A 21,395-nucleotide genomic window follows, 5' to 3' on the forward strand; every position below is an offset into this window, starting at 1 on the left:
CCCCCCCCCCCCCCCCCCCCCCCCCCCCCCCCCCCCCCCCCCCCCCCCCCCTGAAAGAGAGGTTTGCTTACCACTTGAGGATAGTCATCATCATGTTCATGGTCAGATTGTGCCACCGTATCCTTGTGGACAGGCTGGTTAGTCGCTGGGAGTGCTCGTTGCACGCGACAATGCGTGCGGCCAGCCCTTGGCACAGCTCGATGGGCTCGATGGCCTCTTGCAGGTCGGTGATTGCGAGGACGGTGTCGGTCAGCGTCGCGATCAGGTCGTCGGTGCTGATCCACGTCGCCCGGTCGGGGTACGGCAGCTGGCCGGCCTCGAGCAGCGAAAAATTCTTGTACAGGATGTGGACCGAGGAGCGGCACTGCTTGACCTCCTGGAGCGCCTTGTTGAGGATCGCCGTGTCTCGGCCGGGGCTGGTGTTCATCTCATAGAGCGAGTCGATGGTCTTGCCGCCAATGGCCAGCAGGCCAATAATGGCCGTGGTGACGCAGAGCTGCTCGAGGATCGGGACGGAGGTGGCCATGGTCGACGTCGAGAAGGTCGATGTCTCGGTCCAATGCGTGACGCTCGCTGCAGAGAGAGAGAGAGAGGGAGGATCTGGAGAATTGCTCGACGGCGCAGAGGGCAGTCGTCAGTTCTGTGGCGCGGGTGGCTCGAGATGATGGCGTCAATCTCGATATGCGACAAGTTGCAAGCTGCCAAGCCGCGGAGTGCAGGGTCCAGTGCTTTTCGCTTGGCTTGGCTTGACTTGGCTTGGAGATTTCAGATTTCGATTTCGGTTCGCGATGAGGATGCGATCTCGAAAAGAATGGGGCGCTGTCCTCGACACGACGGGAGGCTCAAGCCATGATCATGCCCCGTCTTGTTGTCCTGAGGAGGAGGAGCAGCGAAGTATGTATGCGCGGTGGAAGTTTTTGCTGGTCGGCTTCGGATTCGGAATTTGGCAGGGCAGGAGCTTCGAATCGCGAGTCGTGGCAAAAGCGGCAAAAGCGAGAGCAGGCCAGGCAAGGCCAGGGCAGGGCAGGGCAGAGCAGAGCGGCCGGAGGGCAGAAATGGAGAGCGCCTTGGTTGAGTCGGGACGGACACGGACGAAGAATGCTTTGCTCGCTCGATCGATCGATGATGGTTCAGGGAAAGAGAATGATGGATGATGGAGAGAAAGAAGAAGCAGAAGAAGCAGAAGAAGCAGAAGAAGCAGAAGAAGAGGAAGAAGAGAGACAACCGACTCCCGGGACACAAGACAAGGCAGACACACAGACCGGCGAGACAGACAGAGAGACGAGACAGTTTCTGAACCCGTTTTGGCCCATCTTCGGATGCCCTTGTTCCCCGCCTTGCAAAACCTCCTGTCGACTCGAGTGTTGGTTCACGGAAAATCGGCATCCAAGCATCTGGCATCTGCGTGAGCGACGGTCGCCTTGCGGGCCCTTCCGGCCGTATCATCCGAGTAGGCCCAGCAGAGCGCCAATGGCAGCGCAGGCGGCGAACGGGGGGGCTGCGGCTTTGCTTTTTGGGGGGGTGTGTGAACAACCTTGGAAGTCCAGGTGAGTGTGTTGTGTGTGCCGCTATCGAGGAGCCGAGTTCGTTGACTGGACGGGAGTTTTCCAGGCGGCTTAACCCCCATAGCTGTTCCCGTGGGTGCCCCCCAAAGGGAACTGGAACATACAGAAGCCCCCCAAAGAGGCGCTCGGCGAGAATGTTGCCGATGAAGCGCGTCCCGTCCCATTGATCCCATCCCATGCAACCGGGGCAATTTTGGGATGTGACGACACCGTGCGAAACACGCACTGTTCTGGTATCTGATTTGATTTGATTTGATTTGATTTGATTTGATCAGCAACCTGTATCAATCAATCATGGATTGGTCTTCAACCGCAACACAGCAGTAACCGGCCAGCTGCATGCATCATCACATAGCCCACCCATTGTTTTCGCCCTTGTTCCGACTCGTCAGATTGATTGATGATACATGTCGATGGGCGCATCATCATCTCGCTACTCTGAATCTCTGCCAGCATCAATATTCCCCCAATCCACGGCCCTCTGTATCGCCATCATTCACCAAAGCCTACACCATTACTGCTGCAATCTATGGCAACACGAGGCGCGCCCACTCGCACTGTATTTCCCTTTCAAACGCCTAGCACCAGCTTCTAGGGGTTGGTCCCGGCTGGTAGGTGCCGAGCGAGCTCCGCTGTGGGCAGCCCAGGATGCCGCTAGCGGACCACAGCAGCAGCACACCAGAGCTCAACTGGACTGGCCCAACACAGCGATTGGGTTGGGCTTATGTGCTTCTTGGTCCTTGGGTGTAAGAAATTGTGATCAAATTTGATGCGCCAACGTCAGCCGCCAGCGAATAAAAAAAAAAACTCAGTTGTTGTGCATGGGGGGTCCCAAACGAGCTTGAGGCACCTTCTAGCCTCTCTCTGCATTCAATCTAGCGCTGGTGCTGGGAATAATCGGCGACGCGCTTGCTAAAACCCGCCGCAGAAGAATGGATTTGATGGATAGTCGACACAGTCATCAAGGAGTTGGTCGAGTACGGGTATGGATCGGATAGGATACGTGGTGCTGGTACTAATTCTAGCAGAGCCTCTAAGTTACCTGGTACCGTCTGTGTTGTTATCGAGTTGATTGTTGTAGTGGAAGCATGTTGCAAATGAAACATTCATCAGATAATGATAAGGTGCTATATCTAACAGATGTACATGTGAGGTATAACGACAGCTTTGGTTGATTGATTCTCTACGAGCAAAAGGAGACTTGCAACTCAACGTCACCAGCTTTCCAGTAGCTCCCCCAAACTCCGCAAGTAGGCTCTACACGCAGCCACTAGAACCAGACACTGTAATTGCACCATCGCCTAACACGTCCCAAGTACTCCGTACCCCGACCTGGAAGCCGTACCCAAGTACCTGTACCTAAACTGCCGGCATAATGCAATGTCCGCTGTCCCAACATCCTCCATCCACCCATCCAATACTATCAGAAACATCACCACAATGCCCAAGACAACTGGCCATCCTCGTCCCTGCATATACCGGCACAGAAATGCCCCAAGCTTTCCCATTTCTATTCTAGCCTAACTGCTCGTCTTCGTCATCCCATCACAAATCACAAACCACCATCCGTCCCACTGTCCGTCCCGTTATCAGCACAACCGTTTGAACCACCACGGCTCGCCATTACTTCGTCTACTCGGTCGAATCGCAACCGCAAGTCTCATCTCCATGCATGAATCTTCGCGTTCCAGGGATTCTGCGCGTACTCTGAGATGTACCGCTCCCTCGCTTCCAACAGTCGCATAAAGTTCTCCTTGAACAGCACCAGCAGCTGCTCCTCCATCTCGACCATTCCCATCGCCATGTGTTCGTCCTCCGAGTGCTCCATCATGTGGCACATCAGCCTCTGGAAATCCGAATCTATCTCACCGCGAGACGGCAGGCCGTGCCGTCCGTGGTCCACATTGAATTTCCAAAAGCGGCGCGCCTCGCAGCGGACGCACATGGGCGGCAGCTTTTCGCCTGGGAGTTCTGGCATTGTCGCGGGGACTTCCCGCAAGTCGTCGTGATCCCTGGGAATGGTGGCCCAGTGCGTTTGAGTTTGGCACTCCTGACACACCATATTGTCTCGTTCTCGACACTCGGGGCATGTACGCTGGTACTTGAACCATTCCGCCAAACATGGGCGGCAAAAGATGTGACCGCAACTTATCACCACGCCTTCCCTTTGGCGGACCAGCTCCTCACTTGGCTCGATGCCTCGCACAGGCAGTTCATCATGACAGATGGGACACTCTACTGTGATCGGAGCAAGGCCAGCTTCATGTCCTCCATTATGCATATACCGAAGCACGCTTGGCCAGTAAGAGGTTTTATTATCCGTAACCATGGCCGGAGATGGCTCCTGCAATGCCGCCATCGTTGGCGAGCTCGTCCGGCTTGTCGCGCTGCTTCTTGAACTAGGGCCGGGTGATATTGAGGCATTACTGCTGCCGCTGCTGCTTACAATGAAGTCTCTTGCTAATAGGCGTGGCGAAGGGCTCTGTTGAGAGACAGGTCTTGTTCGACGGGCCGCGGGAGGCCTGGGTATTCTTACTCTGCGTGGCCTGCGTGGCCCTGGCTGGTCGGATGACATGTTGTGCTCTTTTTCTCTGATAATCTACCTCTTGGTCGCTGACGCGAAATCATCAGAACCATCCGCCCATATATGTACGTATTCGTCTTCTTTGATCAACCATGATTCAAAGATGAGCTCCTCTCTCTGCTCTTCTTGTTCTACTCTACTCTGCTCTGCTCCGATTTTGCTTTGTGTGGTTTTACTGAAAGGGGGCGTCGATGTTGAAGAATGATGGACAAAAAGACAACAACGCCTTTGTCCATTGCTTTGGCGCTCCCAGCACGCTTGCCTGAACGCTGTCTTATCTGGTCACTACTTTTCCCTCCAGCTTCGAGTACTCCAAACAGCTAACATGTCTCTTTGATCAACAGAAACCCGTCGCCGTCTTGTCAAAGGGGCGTCAGCCTTACGAAAATAAGGTTTTTTTTGTCCCAAGCCAAGAGATCCAATTCCATGTGGCTAACAGCCCGTCCCTGCAGTTTGCCAAGAACGCACCGATCCTAGTCGGCGCCAAGTCTTTGTTGTACAGATGGGCCAATGGTGCTCCTCGGCCGCAGGCGATCCCAGAGAGCCAAGTCTGCGGCTGTTGGTGCTTGCCAGTAACCTGTAAGAAATGACATTTGACTCGGTGCGGTGGAGCAAGATGCTGTCGGCAGCCTCGGGGGTGTCCATATCGCCCACGGGCTGAACAGATACGAGATGCTCTAGTACGCTAAAAGGAGATGGATTTATGCAGGTACAGCTCTGCAGAGCTTTGTGCTCGTGGCTGGCATCTGGGGCATCGTACTGGTTGGATCCTTGGACAGTACGAATTGTTCAATGGATTGTCAAATATGAGCAATTCATGGACAACAATCGCGGGGATGGTCGCTGCTGCAATTATTTGATGGGCAACAGCAATCTAGTATTGATACCATGACCGGCTGCGTTGCTTTTGCCAAGCCTCGGTATACGAGGAGTACTCGCATCTGAACATGTTGATTACCTAGGCGCACGTATTTCCCGTCCAATTGATGCCACGGTAAGAAGGCTTAAGAAGCCCATGTTGATCCTTTGAAGTATTTGACAAAGCATGGCGTGGAAGAATGATACTCGTCTTGTAACCTGGTGATGTATATTTTGCTTGCTTACAAACTACTACCTAGTAAGTACCCTATGGCATTGACTGCAGGTCTTTTGTTCAACTCTGGCTTCACTCAACCGAGTGTCCGTCTTTCATTCTCGTAATTAAAGTTCAGTCTTTACCTACTATAGCCCAAGACGTTAAGACCGGACTCTCTCCCACATCCACGGCTGAGGCAGTCTCCTGACTGCGATGCATTTCAACAAAATAGATCGATTTCATTACAAAATCTAGTCATAAAGCCACATCACTCATGTCTTTGATGCTCATAAAAAACCGCCTTATACCTTTCCAGGCCAGCACGCATGCGCATTCTCTTTCCTCCACACAGAATCATGTGCCAGAATAAGCTCCACCTCGTTCCCCTCGGCACGATGACTCTTCAAAAACGTTTTCAGTCTCTCCAGAGACCTGCGTGCCTCTTCCGTATCAGTGTGGATGCTCCTCAACCCGCCGTGGCCGTCGTCGTACAAGCCAATCTGCTTTTCGCCCGTCACCAACCGTCTGTCGTGGCAGCAGTCTGCGGCGAGATACGCCCATCTTCGCTCCCCCAGTCGAACCAGCAGATTCACATGGCCATAGATGTGGCCTGGCGTATCAACCACGTAGAGACTGCCGTCACCGAAGAAATCGAGCGTGTTGGGGAGATGGCCAAACGGCTTCCAGGCCCACGAAGAAGCAGCTGCGGGAGGCTTAGCCTGGGTGTTTGACGGGAGTGGCGTGTGTTTTGGTGCAAAAGGCTCGTTTCCGTATGTCCCCGTGCGTACGAGGGGAGGGAACTCGACGGTGCGTAGAGCCGGTAGTTCGTCCTTGTTGAAGAAAATCGATGGATACGCCGGCCCGGCGCCGTTCTTGAAGAGATCCAGCGTTCCGGATCCCACAGCAAACGTTGCCGTGGGGAAGTCCGAGGGCGTGCCAGTGTGATCCCAATGAGCGTGGCTGATGATGATGTAGTCAATGTCCTTGGTAGGATCGAGCAGCACGCCGTTGCCCGCGGCGCCAGGAGCATCGGCGACTCCGTTGCGCAGGCTCTGGGCGCAGTCGGTCTCGGTGATGAGCGGCCTCCAGATGTCGAGCTCGTCTTGCTGGGCGGGCGTGTAGTTCAAGTCGCGCTTGACGCCGAGGTCGAAGACGAGGTTGGTGACGCTGCCGTCTGGCGATGCGTGGCGGATGAGGAACGAGAGAGACGGGACGAGGTTCTTCTTTACGGGGTCTGCGTCGTTGACGAACATGTGTTCGGGGAGGGAGAGGTGGCCGGCGTCTAGAGCGGAGAGGGTGACGAAGCCGGGAGGAGGGCTGGATGATGCCGTCGCCATGATCGGTAAATGCGTGAGAGTAAGCTTCTATTTAGTGCCAGTTGAAATATTTGGAAATCTCTAGATATAATAGAGGAGGTGAGAAAGCAGTTTGGCAGCTTAATTTGTATTATATCGATCCTTGGGAACGCTTCGGTTCGATGGCTCGCCTTTCGCCCTTGTTCCCCTCACGCTCCCCCGCTTTGGAGCCTCGCGACATGCGGTCTTGGCTCGAGAGTATGATGCCATCTTTTGAGAAGAGAAAAGCCGATGCCTGCAGGGCGCGCTTGACGGGATCGGGAAACACGAGACGATAAGGGATTTTCAGCTTGTGCGAAATTACTGTAGGTGTTTGGAGGGATGAGTAATCGCTAAATGTGGTGTTGCTGCTGTTGCACCTTGTGTGTGTGACTTGACGTCTGCAGGCCTGCTAAGGTGAGTATTTGGTAGTACGGGTAAATGATGATTTTGATGCTTTTTTTCGTTGGTGTTTATGGAAGTGAATATTGTTTATTTGCATGTCATTTGTGAGATGTTGATACAAGTGTTTAGTGAAGATGTACAGAGCACATGGAGCCGTGTTGCCGTGTATGTAGGTTCATGTCTTGGACCCTCTGCCACTGACGGCAAAGAGGCTACACAGCTGATCTGTTGTGACCATTAAATCATGAATTGGCATTTATGAGTTTAGCAATTGACATCAATTGTCATCGCAATGATACTTTTGGACCAGATATGAAGGCAGCTTTTGGCAGATGATCGCCTATCCCAACAGCAAAGCCCTTGGATCCGGCTTGAATACGAGGCTGGGCATATAAGAGAGAACAGTGAACCATGTTCATGACCACTCACAAAGGATACTACGAGCTCTCTTTTTTCTTTCCCTTTCTTCTTTCTTTTTCTCTCTCTTCTTTCAATTTCCCTTTTTCCTTTCGTTTCATCAATTGTTCTTTGTCTACTCTCGCTTTCTCTGAGAGAGAAAAAAAAAAAAACACCAACATCACCAACATCACCAAAAATCATGCTACAAAGTCGCAAAAAAAATCGCAAAAAAAGGCCAAAAAATCCAACTGCGCCTCCAAGTGCCCGGCTCCCACCGCAAACGAGCAGCGGGAATACCCCGACAAAGGTGTCCGATCTCCTATCGTGGCTGCGTTCAAGCATCGTTGGAGGCGGCAGCCTGTGCAGACTCTGCAACAGCCGGGGTTCGTACGAGGAGCCAGTGGCGTGTGCCAAGTTACGACCCCCGAAACCGCTGAGAGAAACTGCGCTGCGTTGGGGCGAATGTTGGCAGGGAAGGTGGTTCCCGGGGTCATAAGGCTATGCCCCGAATGGCATAGCGGGGGTATTATTTTTCCGGGAGGTACGTGTGCGGATGTACCTTTTTGCTTCTGGGCGGTCGGGCGGATGTACTTTTATGCGAAGGGCACGGAAATGGAAGGTGATGGAATGAGATGGAAGAGAGGGGTAAGACGGATGAAGAGAGAAAGAGATGGGAATACACGCAGATGAGCGACAAGACGAGAATAAAAGAGAGGATGAAAGAAGGATGGAAAAGAGAGAGAGAGAAAGAAGAAAGAAAGAGGGAAGGGGGGAGAGGAGAATTAAAAATGGGCGGCAACAGTGGCGTCCCTTGTTGGGCGATTAGGGCAACACAAGCCCCCTGTGGAGCAAACTCGGTCAAACCTTGCAGGGGCTGGAATGCGGCATGGACGTCCCTGTATGTTGGCACGTATCGCTAGATGATTTGCAGTTTAGCTGTGGTGCGCGTTGTAGTGTTCTAGATCAACATGGCTAAAGGGTACTCGCCTGTAGCTGTGATGAGCCGTGGGAGAGGACTTGGACGGAACACGCTGCTACAAACAACGGGCTGTTACTTGTACTCTACAACGAGGTACCGAAACTTGAAGAGTCTGATTGATTAGTACGTGTAGTTGCATCAATGATTGTGCGCTCATTGTGGAGTACACGCCTCAAGGGGGAGCATGTAAGCGATTCCCTTGACTGTACTTCTCCAAGCCTCGGGTGAGGTTAAAAATGCTGTGAAGCCAACGCGGGATTCGCTCAACCTGAGACACAATCTTGCGAGCTCCCAATCATGCACCCTCGAGCAACCTTACAGCATCGACCACGTGGCTTTGATGACTGCATGTACCCAGGTACTACAACACACTTGGACGCTCTGATACTTGCATGTAATATATTAGTAGTGAATAGACTATATCAAGAGAGAGAAATGAAAGTCTGCTTGATCCAACATGTTGGGCCACGAGCCAGTATCCTTATCAAGGGGCATTGTGAATGCAAGTATTGACACAGATCCACGTCCTGTATACAGTCTCAGGTCATGGTCTGTTATCTATCCAACCTTTGAGATATTCGAGCCTACAGATGCAGATTAGTTGGATGTCCGTTAATCGTTATGCCTGTTATAAGATTTTCACCTCGAGTGGGGGCGGGAAGTGAGGGAGTGCAAGCGATTCCACGAGGCTGCCTCTTCAAGCCTCGGGAGAGGTTAAAAATGCTGTGAAATATCCGCAGCCCTACCCGAGGAAGTGCCCTACAATGGACCAGGAACTGGCAAGCAGCCTTCAAGTTGCTTGGCGCGGATGCCAGGCTCGAATCATCCAATCAATGATATCTTGCGTTATGGGGTTGTATCGCAGTACTGCACCTCCAAGCCCCCGGTGAGGTTAAAAATGCTGTGAAAAATTAGCAGCCCTTGGCAGGGTGCCAGGCACGAACCATCCAATGATATACTGCGTTATGGGGTGGTGTCTCAAAACCGTATCTCCAAGCCTCGAGTGAGGCTAAAAGTGCTGTGAAGGAGCGGTTTTGGAGCTTCATGTGTGGATGAGCACTCCGTTGTGCGCCCGTATGCACATTCAGGCGTGGTTGGATTCTTGAACATGGGAAGTCGATCTATTGATGTAATGAATACTGCACCTGACCACCGTAATGAGATGATCCACAAACTACATTAACTAGGTACCCATACATACCTTACCCCGTAAGCTGAGTGTGATGAGATGCTTGTATTTGTGCTCATCCGCAAGGTGTTCACTTCAGAATGGACTCATGCAATATGTGCCTCTCCAAAAGCTTCGGGGAATGCTAAAAACGCTGTAAAATAGCTGACAGGGGACGCATTAGTGGCGTGAATCACGTACTGCATTGCGGTTGCGGTACCTCTAAGCCTCTGATGAGGTTAAAAATGCTGTGAAGCTATGTCATGATACTTGACTCGAATTCAACCTTACTACAATAAGCTCTCCCCAGTACTAGGCACGCGCACCGACTGTATCCCGGCGACTTGCCCAGTACCTAGCCAATACATGGTCTGGCATGCATACAGGTAAATCTACGGGCTCACAATCCATGCCCGGCGTTGATTGTATTACATTACGGGGTTGTGCTGTTGTACCTTCATGTCTCGAATGAGGTTAAAAACGCTGTGAAATATTAGCAGCCCAACACTGGTTTAGTGATTTGGCTGCCAGCCTTCAGGTTCCTCGGCAGGATCCCAGGCGTGAATCATTTACTGCATGGAGGTTTCTACCTTCAAGCCTCCAGCGAGGTTAAAAATGCTGTGAATCTTCCAAATTCGTCCTGAAACACAATATTTTCCAGCCTAACCACATCAAACTCCCCCAGCACTAAACACATGCACTGTTTTCCAGCATCTTATTACCAAGTAACTACAGTAGTAACCAGTGCATGGTTTGGCAGCATCAATCCACAGGCTCTCCATCCATCCCTATCATTTGCTATTCAACATTGCGCAGACTTTATCAACCTAAATCAGCAAGGTTGCGATTCTACAAATGGCAATCGGCGTCGTATTTGTATTTACTAGTCCCCTTGAGATAATGTGTCATGAGAAGGCCATGGTGGGCGCCGAATCCCTGACTCTAAAAGATCACCGAGGGGGATTGGAAACAAGAAACCAACACGACGACAGCGGGAGATTAGCAAAAATGAAAAGAATCCTAAGAAACTAGTAGCTCTATCATCAACATTCCATTCTAAATATATTGACCATTGTGAGGGTATAACATGGCGGGTGCCGTTACATTATATGCCTACCAATACGAACAAGGACCATCAGTGGACATGATGGAACCAATGAAAACCAACTTGGCCAACTCAATACTTGCGACCATGCATATTGCGTACATCACTAACGGCGTTGTTTGAAGCTGATTGAAACTCTTCCTAAACTTCTTCCGGATGAGCCCGGTGATAGTTTCCTAGACGAGGCTGGTTTCACAGCAGCTAGCGATGGCCCTCTTCTTGCTTCACAGCCTCGGCAAAAGCCTCCACATGGGGTTATTTATGGGAAAGCAACAAGCCATGATACAGAGAATATATGTCTTTACAGCAGGAAATCGAGGGAGCATCACCGTTAGAGGGGGCGCGAAGAATGGTAATCACACGTGTACATCATCCTGATACATTATTCTCTGGTTAGCCATCTTAATATATATCTCAAACGTCTCTCCTCTGTCATCACATATCAAGAGCCACCAGAGGCAAGCAACCAATATGATAGCCGAGGATACACCAGAATAAAAACGGCTCGCCATCAGGACCTTTCATTCTGGAGAATGAATTGGAAGAATAGAGACCCAATCACAACTCCCCCCTAATGCCCATCTGTCTTATTTTACGCAACTGCTACGCTCCACGATCTACAAAATACAGTGCATGTGGACATGAGATGTTTTTGTTATATTTTGCCAACTAATTTTACATCATCAAAACGCCACCTATGAGCTCAAGACTAAATGAGAACAGAAATAGAGATTGCGACATATAGAGCCGAAAGGAAATGCTCGACATTCAGGACTCAACGCATTTGCATGTGTTAAATCATCTAAGAGAAAATCACAACGAAGCAGGCATCCCTTCTATTTCGAAGAATAATGAGAATATCTTAGAAGCAGATCACATGCCTCAAGAATCCGCGCAGCGGAAATTGCATAGGGCATTGCTAGGCTCCCTCATACGAGACCAACAGCCCAATGTTTGATGTTAAACTCCAAAGACGTATCAACGCTTGGACTGACAGCGACATCCGCCTAGGCTTCAAATACTAAAGCTTGGTGCAGCTTGATGCCGCTTTAAAATCTCACGGAATCCCTCGAAATCTGCCTATACCATGTATTGCAATAGCCAGTCTCATACAAACACGCGCAATGATGCAAACCCGTCCTGAATTTTCCACCAAATCCTGCGCCCAAGCCACAATTGATGCGGCCAACTACGTGTACACGCAATACCGTACCCGATGTGGGCCAACGACTTAGCACTACGGTCAACATTGATAAAAGACTGTTGGTCGGGAATTTGGAGAGCTGAAACCCCCTTTTAGGCAAGTCAATGTACCCTCGTTACCGAGAGTGCTTTCGATATCTACCTTAAGCTTCTTTCGATCTAGAAGGGACTGCACTGCCAGCGATTCGCGGCCCACTGGGGCGTTTTGCATGATATTGTGCGTCGTCCGTCTAAACGATACGAGATGCATAGACTCTTCGCTTACAACTTCTTGAATACTGTACAAGATTCTAATCTCTGTTTTACACCCATCAATGAAATTGCTGCATCAACAAGATCAAGAGCGTCAAGCTTCTGACCTCGATGGCGGATGCATTAGCCCCTGCATAAAAGATCCTGTTAGCCACACTTGGCCTGAACTGACCTCGCGTGTCTCTGATTTTTTGGAAGGATCAATGATCCCATTTGCGAGGCTCAGCTGGCGTTTTGCCGCGTATACCTGGTTTATTCTCACCAATGGCCCAGCTAGGGCGGCCCGCACGAGCTCTTAGTTCGGTTTGGGCCTTGGGACAAGCGTAGGCGGACTATCGCGGTGTGCGTTGGTCGAATGACTAAGAATAGAAGGGTATAGGATTTATTGTTAATGAGTATGCTTTTCAAGGATTCATGACCATGATTTATTGCTGTCAAGGGGTCATTCGAGATTGTTGCGAGGCATTCTCAAGAGGAGGATATATCAGGTATATGAAACCTATTCCAACCTCTCATTAGGAACACGACAAATAGGTTTGTTCCGCTACTCTAAAGCTCTCTGCAACTTGTCACACCGTATATACCACTTATCTCGCAAAGTCTGATGGCAACACCAACGACGCATTTGGCCCCTACAAGCGCGACAAGCACCGCTGAGCCGACTTGTACAACTGCTGTTCCCGGCAAATATGGCCAAGTGCCCATCATCGCCTGCAACTCCAATTACAATGCGATTCCGGCGTTCATCCCGGCCGTGGTAGTGACCATTCTCTTCGGTGTGCTCACCTTGATTCACGTCATCGAGGCGTTCATTTTCAAAAAGGTCAGTACACCGTATTCCTTACTCAGTACTCCTCGCGACATGATCTCATGTACATCATAGGGCTATGCCTGGGTCCTAATCATGGCTGCTGCTTGGGAGACGATAGCCTTCGCCTTCCACACCGTCGGTTCACACGACCAACAGAACGTTGCGTTTGCCACAATTTGGCAAATCCTCTTTCTGCTGTCCCCCCTTTGGGTTAATGCCTTTGTCTATATGACTTTTGCCCGCATGGTTCATGTGTACATTCCTGACAGAAGAGTCTGGATTGTCAAGGCCTCCCAGGTCTCAAAACTCTTCGTCTTGGCAGATATCCTCTCTTTTATTGTGCAGGCCGCTGGTGGCATCCTCGTCTCCCCTGGCGTCTCTGCTTCGACGCAGGAGATTGGAATGCACATTTATGAGGGTGGTATCGGGCTGCAAGAGGTTTTTATCCTCTGCTTTATAGGTCTCATGATTGCTTTCCACCTCCGCATCAATAAACTTAACAAGGAGCGGCCTCTGCAGCCGGAAGAAGTCACCCTGAATTCGGCCAATGGAGAATACCGTCGCGAAACTGAGAGGCCCAGGGGTACCCCGGCGCTGCTATACGCTCTTTACGCTGTGCTGGCGTTTATTACTGTGCGTGTTTTGCCCGTCAAACCCAGTCTGGCCCCCACTAACGGAACATTTCCTTGCAGATGCGCATTGTTTTCCGACTCGTCGAGTTCCTCGGCGGCCGCGATCCCGATGCCAACCCCATCCCTTACCACGAGTACTACTTTTACTCCCTCGATGCCTTCCCGATGTTGGCGGCCCTGCTCATCCTGGCGATGGTCCATCCCGGACACTTCATCACAGGACCCGATAGCAGCCTTCGAGATGCCAAGAAAGAGGAGAAGAAGGTAAAGAAAGCAGAAAAGAAGGCCATGAAGGAGCAGAAAAAGGCGGACAAGGAAGCTAAGAGGTTGGGCGCTTACGGACAAGTATGACAAGAGACTTGTCCATGCTTGCAGATTGGAGTTTTCGTCATGTTCTAATGAAAAGAATGTTATAGGTATATGCTAGCGTTCCGGAGGCTGTCCCATTTGTCATTGATTTTGCTGCTCTTTGCTGTTTCGTTGCGAATTAAAGGGGTGTTTATTACGGGTCATCGGATAGGGAGAGACGACGAGGGGCTTTCTCCGAGATGGATAGACGAGAGACTGTTCACACTCTATACCCTATATACTTAATATCTGCATAGACTAATCAAGAGTAATTTCAACTGGAAATGTGTTTCTTCTAGTACAGTAAACGAGATTTATCCATCTTCGGCTCTTGCGTGCCCAAAAGGGAAGATGCTGGCGGAGTGGGGCCGAAGCCGGTCCGCGGTTTCCACATTCATCCGCTTTAGTCCGGAGCAGACACTCAAAGCTTTCAGTGAATTTTTGTCCGTGGCTTCGGCATTAGACAGTGCTTTCAGGGCATTGTTGAAGAGGTTCCCTTGCTTTCATGTGCGTCTTGTCACTAATGTCACCCATTGATACGGCTGAGATATTTGAGACATGAACGCTCATATATGCTCTCTAGGTGTGCATTTGAGCATTTGACCTTGCTCCTTCATGGCCAAGATTTGCCGTTCCATACTTCTAGAATCATGCTTTGTTTACTATTCAACTTGTTGCAGAGGCGGGACATATCACAAACCGGTCCAGCTGTACCCCGTAAAGAAAGGGATGCTTCTCGGCAAAGGTGCCGAGACTTGTCTGCATAAGATGGGAATTTCCCCAAATGGTCAATGATCGGGCCTCTCTTATCCGTGCAAGCCATGATACCCGCTATAGCCTCGATTGCCGACGCTTGCTTCTCCGCGGCGCTAAACTCAGCCATTTCTAAGCACATGCTTACATGCCTCTTCAGCGTTACCCCATGTTATGGTACGGGCGTATATAGAAAGGAATTCTACAAAAGCGGTTTCCGTTTGCCAAGACTTCTATGATGGTTTACTATAGGTGAAATATCCCATTACTGGAGTCATCGCGATGGCGGCCCAAGACGAAATCGAGAGTGCCACTCCCTCCATGAGTCCGGCAACTAGTGACGCGGACACAATTACATCGAGTCTTCCTAGCTTGAGCCCGTTGGCTTTCAAAGACGAAAATGATCCAGATAATCCCAAGAATTGGTCATTGTTGAGGAGGCTCTTTATCACGTTCATATGGATAGCGGGAAACTTGGTAGCCTCGGTGTCTTCCAGCATCTTCAGCAGCGGTGCTCAAGCCATCAGCGAGGAGTTTGGTGTAGGGCCAGAGGTTGTGACTCTTGGAGTCAGCCTGTTTGTTGTTGTAAGTCGTCCAATATATTGCATCTCGTCTACAAAGTTGATGTTTGGCTGATGTTTATTCTCATTTTAATTCGCAGGGCTATTCCGTTGGACCGCCTTTCTGGAGCCCCATATCTGAACAATTTGGAAGAAGGTACCCGATGCTTGCGGGCATGGCCCTCTTCACGATATTTTGCATCCCGGTTGCCGTTGGAAAGAACCTGCAAACGATTCTCGTCGGGCGGTTCCTATGTGGAATGACCAGCGTATCGGCCATTGCCCTCTTTGGTGGTGGCCTGGTCGATATATGGCACCCAGAGCAGCGCGCAATTGCCATGGCTACCGTTATTGGCATAGTTCTCGGCGGTCCCTTGCTCGCTCCGGTCATGGGCAACTTCATTACTGCTAGTCATCTGGGCTGGCGGTGGACTGGCTGGCTAAGCTGTATCATGGGAGGTTCATGTACTGTTCTCGTGTTCTTTGGGCTGCCAGAGACATACGCGCCAATCATTCTGCAAAAGAGACGAAGATTGGACCCGGCTTTTCAGAACGCGCCAAAGGAAACTGGGAAATGGCGTAAATTTGTCCGGGTCTACCTCGTCCGCCCTTTTGGTGAGCTTTTCTCTCTGTTATCATTCCAGCTCCTACTCTTATTAACAAGTGTCTCTACAGTGCTACTAGGGACCGAGCCCATCCTCGTTCTCATGACTCTCTACCAGGCATTCGTCTACGGAATCTTGTATATTGTCTTTTCATCATATCCCATCATCTTCCGCGAACAACGTCACTGGAAACTCGGCCTATCGTCTCTTCCATTTCTAGGAATGATGGTTGGCGTTTTTATCGGATCAGCCATGATTGTAACACGGACCGTCATCGCTCAACAAGCCAGCCGAAAGAAAATGGCTGAAGATCAGTCCGGAATTCCCCCTTCGCCGGCACCCGAACGACGACTACCCCTAATGATGGCAGGCAGCGTTCTGCTCCCCATTGGGCTGTTCATATTTGGGTGGACTTCTGCTTCTGATATTCCCGTTGTTGGAATGATCATCGGCAGTCTATTTGTCGGCTCCGGGTTACTCTGCATCTTTGTCACGGCAATGACGTATATCCTCGACGTCTATGCACATGTCGCAAACAGCGCTCTAGGAGCAAACACAATCGTGCGATCGTTCTTCGCCGCCGGGTTTCCTTTATTTGCCAGCTACATGTATCACGGACTGGGCGTGGCCTGGGCGTCAAGCGTACTTGGCTTTGTGAGCGTTGCAATGATTCCGATTCCAATCATCTTTTACAAATACGGGCCACGCATCAGGGCTCTTTCCAAAAACCTGATGGTGTAATGTAATTTCAGAGTTAGGGGGGTTAATAAATAATATTCACTCTCACCGGAAATTCTATCAATATTTTTTCAAGTGCCAGTATATCGATTATGGAGGAAACTCTGCCTGCGCCTGCATATTGGATTGGGCTGAGTTGATGAAGACGATAGGAGACATCCGTGTAGACCATATATAGGCAATATGCATATGCAAAACAATGACCATAATAGTCATAATTAACACATGTTTTGAAAAGGAGCTTCTGAATCTACAGAGTAATGACATGTCAGCAGGATTCAGGGACAAATGATCAAGAGATTAATATGAAAATTGTATTTGTAACGAAGAAAAGAGAATCAAGAATTAAAGCTGTAAAAGCTCGAAAACATTAATATACACTTGGAATTAAGACTGAAAAATATTCATTCTAATAGTAAACTCCTGTTTTGAGGCAAAATGAATATCGATTGGTTACCCAGGCGTGAACTTAGATGGCGCCAAAGACAGATACAATCGGCAGCGCGTTGAAGGGACCACCACAGTAGACTATGAGGCCATTTTGTGTGAATGTGCATTGCGAACTGCATCCGTTGGTTAGATCTCCGGCGGCGAGTACATCACCACATGCGCAAATGGAGTTGTCATCGCCATCTGTTGACAGTGTAAAGAACAGGGTTGGAGGGCCAGCAGGACCTTTGGCGGTAGCGCAGAAGTTGGCGCAGTCGTCGACAGATACTGTTTCGATCTTGGAGGCAAAGAAGTTTCCGGGGTCAATATCAAGGCCAAAGGTTTGGTTGGCAAGCAAGCTCGCCTGGTAGCAGCCGATGTAGTCATACTCCGCAAAAGCTGGTCCTGGGATACCTTGAGGCCCTTGGATACCCTGAATACCCTGAATACCCTGAGCACCCGGAGCACCCGCAGCACCGGGTTGACCTGGAACACCTTGAGCACCTTGGGCACCCGCAGCACCGGGAGCACCGGGAGCACCCGGCTCACCTTGAGCACCTTGGGCACCTGCTGCTCCCGGAGCTCCCGGAGTACCTGGAACACCCTGAGGGCCTTGAATACCCGGAGCACCTTGGGCTCCTGTGGCACCCGGGTCACCTTGAGGACCTTGAGCACCTGCAGCACCTGGAGTACCTGGATCTCCCTGAGGACCTTGAGCTCCTGTGGCTCCTATGGCACCTGGCACACCCTGAGGACCTTGGGCTCCTGTGGCTCCTGTGGCACCTGGGTCACCTTGAGGACCTTGGGCACCTGCAGCACCTGGAGTACCTGGAGTACCTGGATCCCCCTGAAGACCTTGAGGACCTATAGCACCTGGATCGCCTTGAGGACCTTGGGCACCTGTGGCACCTGGATCTCCCTGAGGACCTTGAGCACCCGGGGTACCTGGATCACCTTGAAGACCCTGAAGACCCTGAAGACCTGGATCACCCTGAGGACCTGGATTTCCCTGAATACCCTGAGGACCGGGGTCACCTTGGTCTCCCTGAGGACCTGGATTTCCCTGAATACCCTGAGGACCGGGGTCACCTTGGTCTCCCTGAGGACCTGGATCACCCTGAAGACCTTGGGGACCTGGATCACCTTGGTCTCCCTGAGGACCTGGATCACCTTGAAGACCCTGAAGACCCTGAAGACCTGGATCACCCTGAGGACCTGGATTTCCCTGAATACCCTGAGGACCGGGGTCACCTTGGTCTCCCTGAGGACCTGGATCGCCTTGAAGACCTTGAGGACCGGGATCACCCTGAAGACCTTGGGGACCTGGATCACCTTGGTCTCCCTGAGGACCTGGATCACCCTGAAGACCCTGAGGGCCGGGATCGCCTTGATCTCCCTGAGGGCCGGGATCGCCTTGAAGACCTTGAGGACCTGCAGCACCTGTAGCACCTGTAGCACCTGTAGCACCTGGATCGCCTTGAAGACCCTGAGCGCCTGTATTGCCCTGGAGGCCCTGAGGACCCTGGAGACCCTGAGGACCCTGAGCGCCAGTGTTACCTTGAGGACCTTGGTCACCCTGATTGCCCTGAACACCTTGGGCACCCTGATCTCCTTGGTCTCCCTTGGGACCCTGGGAGCCAGTATTACCTTGAACACCTTGGCTGCCCTGAGGGCCTCGGTCACCCTGAGGACCAATTGGACCTCTCGCACCGTCAAAACCCGGGTCACCCTGTGGGCCTGGGCGACCTCGAGGGCCTTCAGGGCCTTCGGGACCTACAGGGCCTTGAGGACCTTGGATACCCTGCCCGCCTTGATTATTTTGGCCTCCCGGCGCCGGTCCCCATGGCCACTTTGCGAGTAGATCCGCGTCCTCTGGATTCTCCAAGACCTCTTCATTCTCAAGGAGTTCACCATTCGCCCCGAGTTGACCACTCTGACTGAGTTCACCATTTGCCCCAAGTTGACCACTCTGGCGGAGTCCACCAATCGTTCCGCGTTGACCACTCCCACGGAGTTGATCAGTCTGACGGTTTTGACCACTCTGACGTTGATCAGTCTGACGGTTTTGACCATTCGCCCAGAGTTGACCACTCTCACGGTTTTCGTCCTCCTCTTGGTAATCACCATCTTGTCGGTATTCACCATCCTCTAGGTAATCACCATCCTCTTGGTAATCACCATCTTGTCGGTATTCACCATCGTCTTGGTATCCGTTACCCTGACGGGGTTGGCCATACTGTTGGTATTCCCCGTCCTCTTGGTATCCATTACTCTGACGGAGTTGACCATCCTGTTGGTAATCACGATCGTCTCGGTATTCACCATCCTGTTGGTAATCACGATCGTCTCGGTATTCACCATCCTGTTGGTAATCACGATCGTCTCGGTATTCACCGTCTTGTTGGTAATCACCATTGTCTCGGTATTTACCATCTTGCTGGTAATCACCATTGTCTCGGTATTCACCGTCTTGTTGGTATTCACCATTGTCCCGGTGTTCGCCATACTTTCGGCTCTCACCATCCTCCCGGCTCTCATCAGGAACCGGATATTCAACACTCCCTCGGTGTTCGCCACTCTGTTGGTGTTCGCCGTTCTGGTACTTTCCGTTCTCCCCGTATTTGCCACTCTCCCGGTGTTCGCTGTTCTGGCTCTTGCCATTCTCCCAGTATTGACCATTCTCCTGATTCTCGCTGTTCTCCCAGTGTTGGCCATCCTCCTGGTTCTCGCCGTTGTCCCATTTGCCAGACGGATCTGAAGATGCTTCACCGCTGCTCCATTTGCCAGACTCATCTGACGATGCTTCACCGCTGCTCCATTCACTAGACGGATCCAAAGATGCTTCGCCATTGTTCCATTCACCAGACGAACCCGAAGATGCTTCACCGCCTTGGTAGTGCCCGTGGGTACTATCTTCCGTCACGTATACAACGTGAAGTTCGCAATCACAATCAGGCTCATGCTCCTCCTCTCGCTTGTGTACAGCAGTAGCCGTCACATTGCCAGCCAATCGCGAGCTGCCGAATCTGTTAGACTGAGACCAAGCACCGTTCTATTCCTGGACATCTTACATTGGAGCCAAACGAGGGCCAACTTGGACACGATAGGATACGTCCCATCGGTCCGCAGTCGAACGCACGGCTACTGCGGCCGTGTGATCCACGGAGCCCAACAAGGCGGCTGCCACCGGCAGGAGCTTGCTGATAACGGCCATTTTGTAATAAACCAGTCGTGTAGGTTCTTATCCAGGCGGTTGATTACACTGATGAAAGTAAAATTGGGACATGGCAGGATTCAACGGTGATATTTATAAAACCGTTGAATAGGCTTCACAACATCGTGTTTACATACGTTTTTGGCGATTGTGTCAGCACGGAATGAAAAATGCTCGAACAGCATAATCGTTTCGTCGCCCAAAAACGTTGACCAAGGGGACGAGCCGTGTGCGGCGGTATTGAGGAATGCTGTGCCGCTCAGACGCGCCCGTCAACTGTGCAAGTAAAATTATATCCCAGAATCTGCTTGCTGGCTGCATTCTCTCAACTTCCACGGATTCATATGAAACACGAGATTGCAACGGCCTGTGGAATCTCGGGACAAGTCCGTTTTCACGATCCTTCAGTCAGACGATGCAACGGAATCCAGACATGATTCGATCGGTACTAGTCCAGGGGTAAGGTCCATCAACAAGGCGATCATTTTGAGTTTAATTTGACTTCGAATGCTTTTAGGAAATGTCTCTAAATGTGGCTCAATTCGGTAAGATACTACTCTTTGGCATTGTGACTTGTGAAGTAAACAAGGTACAGTTCGTATAGCGTAAAAGTGCATTTGATAGTGGTATTGGTACTTGCAGCGTGCAAGATTGCCGTCTGATGGCATCATACTCAGGACTGGTCTGGCCTGTTCCATCTGATATTAATCCTCTATTGTGTTGCCCAGAGAAGAAGACCAATCATTTTGGGATTACGGATTCGTAACAAAAGAGCCTGCACCCAGTCTTGATACTTTGTTAACGACTGGCTATCTGAAATTGCATAATCAGTGTATGGAACCAAACTGATAAATTCAGTCGTTTTTGAAATCTCACTCGAGCTTCACCCTCATATCCGGGAGAACGAAGCTGCCTGTATTCTCATGTGCCTACAGCAGTATCGTCGTGAGACATGATAGCTGTTCTCGTAGACTGCTGTGAAGTAAACGCCTTTTTTGGTTCAGATTGTGACATGTTATGATGAAGCCCCTGGCAGCCATTCCAGGAACGTAATTGGCAAACGGGACGACATACCGGAAATGTGTCGAAATGTTCCAGCAGGGCGAGATCCATGGCGGCCAGTTGAAGAGAGCAAAAAGGCTGGAAAAGGTAACTGTGGATCCAGCAGCACTCAAACATGATTCAGAAACAGCAATGAAAACAGAAGAGAAGGAATCTTTACTTTACCGCAAAAAT

At 50.8% G+C, this 21,395-nt stretch overlaps 6 protein-coding genes across 6 annotated transcripts in view; 1 reads left to right on the top strand and 5 right to left on the bottom strand.

Annotated features, from left to right (window-relative positions):
- Window positions 1-526, bottom strand: part of Triagg1_1370 (uncharacterized protein) — a gene marked incomplete at both ends in the record, with an annotated part of 1,361 nt that extends 835 nt beyond the window's left edge. The window contains one exon of the mRNA XM_062895433.1: window positions 72-526. Coding sequence (XP_062759709.1) covers window positions 72-526 — 455 coding nt within the window. The remainder of the gene's footprint in view (window positions 1-71) is intronic.
- A 239-nt stretch (window positions 527-765) lies between these two features.
- On the bottom strand, window positions 766-1,743 carry Triagg1_1371 (uncharacterized protein; the record flags this gene model as incomplete). Its single annotated transcript, XM_062895434.1, has 1 exon — window positions 766-1,743. One exon carries the CDS (start codon window positions 1,741-1,743, stop codon window positions 766-768), a length of 978 nt encoding a protein of 325 aa, XP_062759710.1.
- A 1,482-nt stretch (window positions 1,744-3,225) lies between these two features.
- Triagg1_1372 (uncharacterized protein) lies at window positions 3,226-3,924 on the bottom strand (the record flags this gene model as incomplete). Its single annotated transcript, XM_062895435.1, has 1 exon — window positions 3,226-3,924. One exon carries the CDS (start codon window positions 3,922-3,924, stop codon window positions 3,226-3,228), a length of 699 nt encoding a protein of 232 aa, XP_062759711.1.
- A 1,602-nt stretch (window positions 3,925-5,526) lies between these two features.
- On the bottom strand, window positions 5,527-6,561 carry Triagg1_1373 (uncharacterized protein; the record flags this gene model as incomplete). Its single annotated transcript, XM_062895436.1, has 1 exon — window positions 5,527-6,561. One exon carries the CDS (start codon window positions 6,559-6,561, stop codon window positions 5,527-5,529), a length of 1,035 nt encoding a protein of 344 aa, XP_062759712.1.
- Window positions 6,562-12,673: 6,112 nt separating this feature from the next.
- Triagg1_1374 (uncharacterized protein) lies at window positions 12,674-16,519 on the top strand (the record flags this gene model as incomplete). Its single annotated transcript, XM_062895437.1, has 6 exons — window positions 12,674-12,892; window positions 12,953-13,513; window positions 13,573-13,857; window positions 14,866-15,198; window positions 15,275-15,788; window positions 15,849-16,519. The coding sequence occupies 6 exons, from the start codon at window positions 12,674-12,676 to the stop codon at window positions 16,517-16,519; spliced, it is 2,583 nt and encodes an 860-aa protein (XP_062759713.1).
- Window positions 16,520-16,985: 466 nt separating this feature from the next.
- Window positions 16,986-20,159, bottom strand: Triagg1_1375 (uncharacterized protein; the record flags this gene model as incomplete). Its single annotated transcript, XM_062895438.1, has 2 exons — window positions 16,986-19,962; window positions 20,017-20,159. The coding sequence occupies 2 exons, from the start codon at window positions 20,157-20,159 to the stop codon at window positions 16,986-16,988; spliced, it is 3,120 nt and encodes a 1,039-aa protein (XP_062759714.1).
- Between the last annotated feature and the right edge of the window lie 1,236 nt (window positions 20,160-21,395).

Source organism: Trichoderma aggressivum (assembly GCF_033847375.1).
Source record: "Trichoderma aggressivum f. europaeum strain CBS 100526 chromosome Unknown scaffold_003, whole genome shotgun sequence".
Lineage (NCBI taxonomy): Eukaryota > Fungi > Ascomycota > Sordariomycetes > Hypocreales > Hypocreaceae > Trichoderma > Trichoderma aggressivum.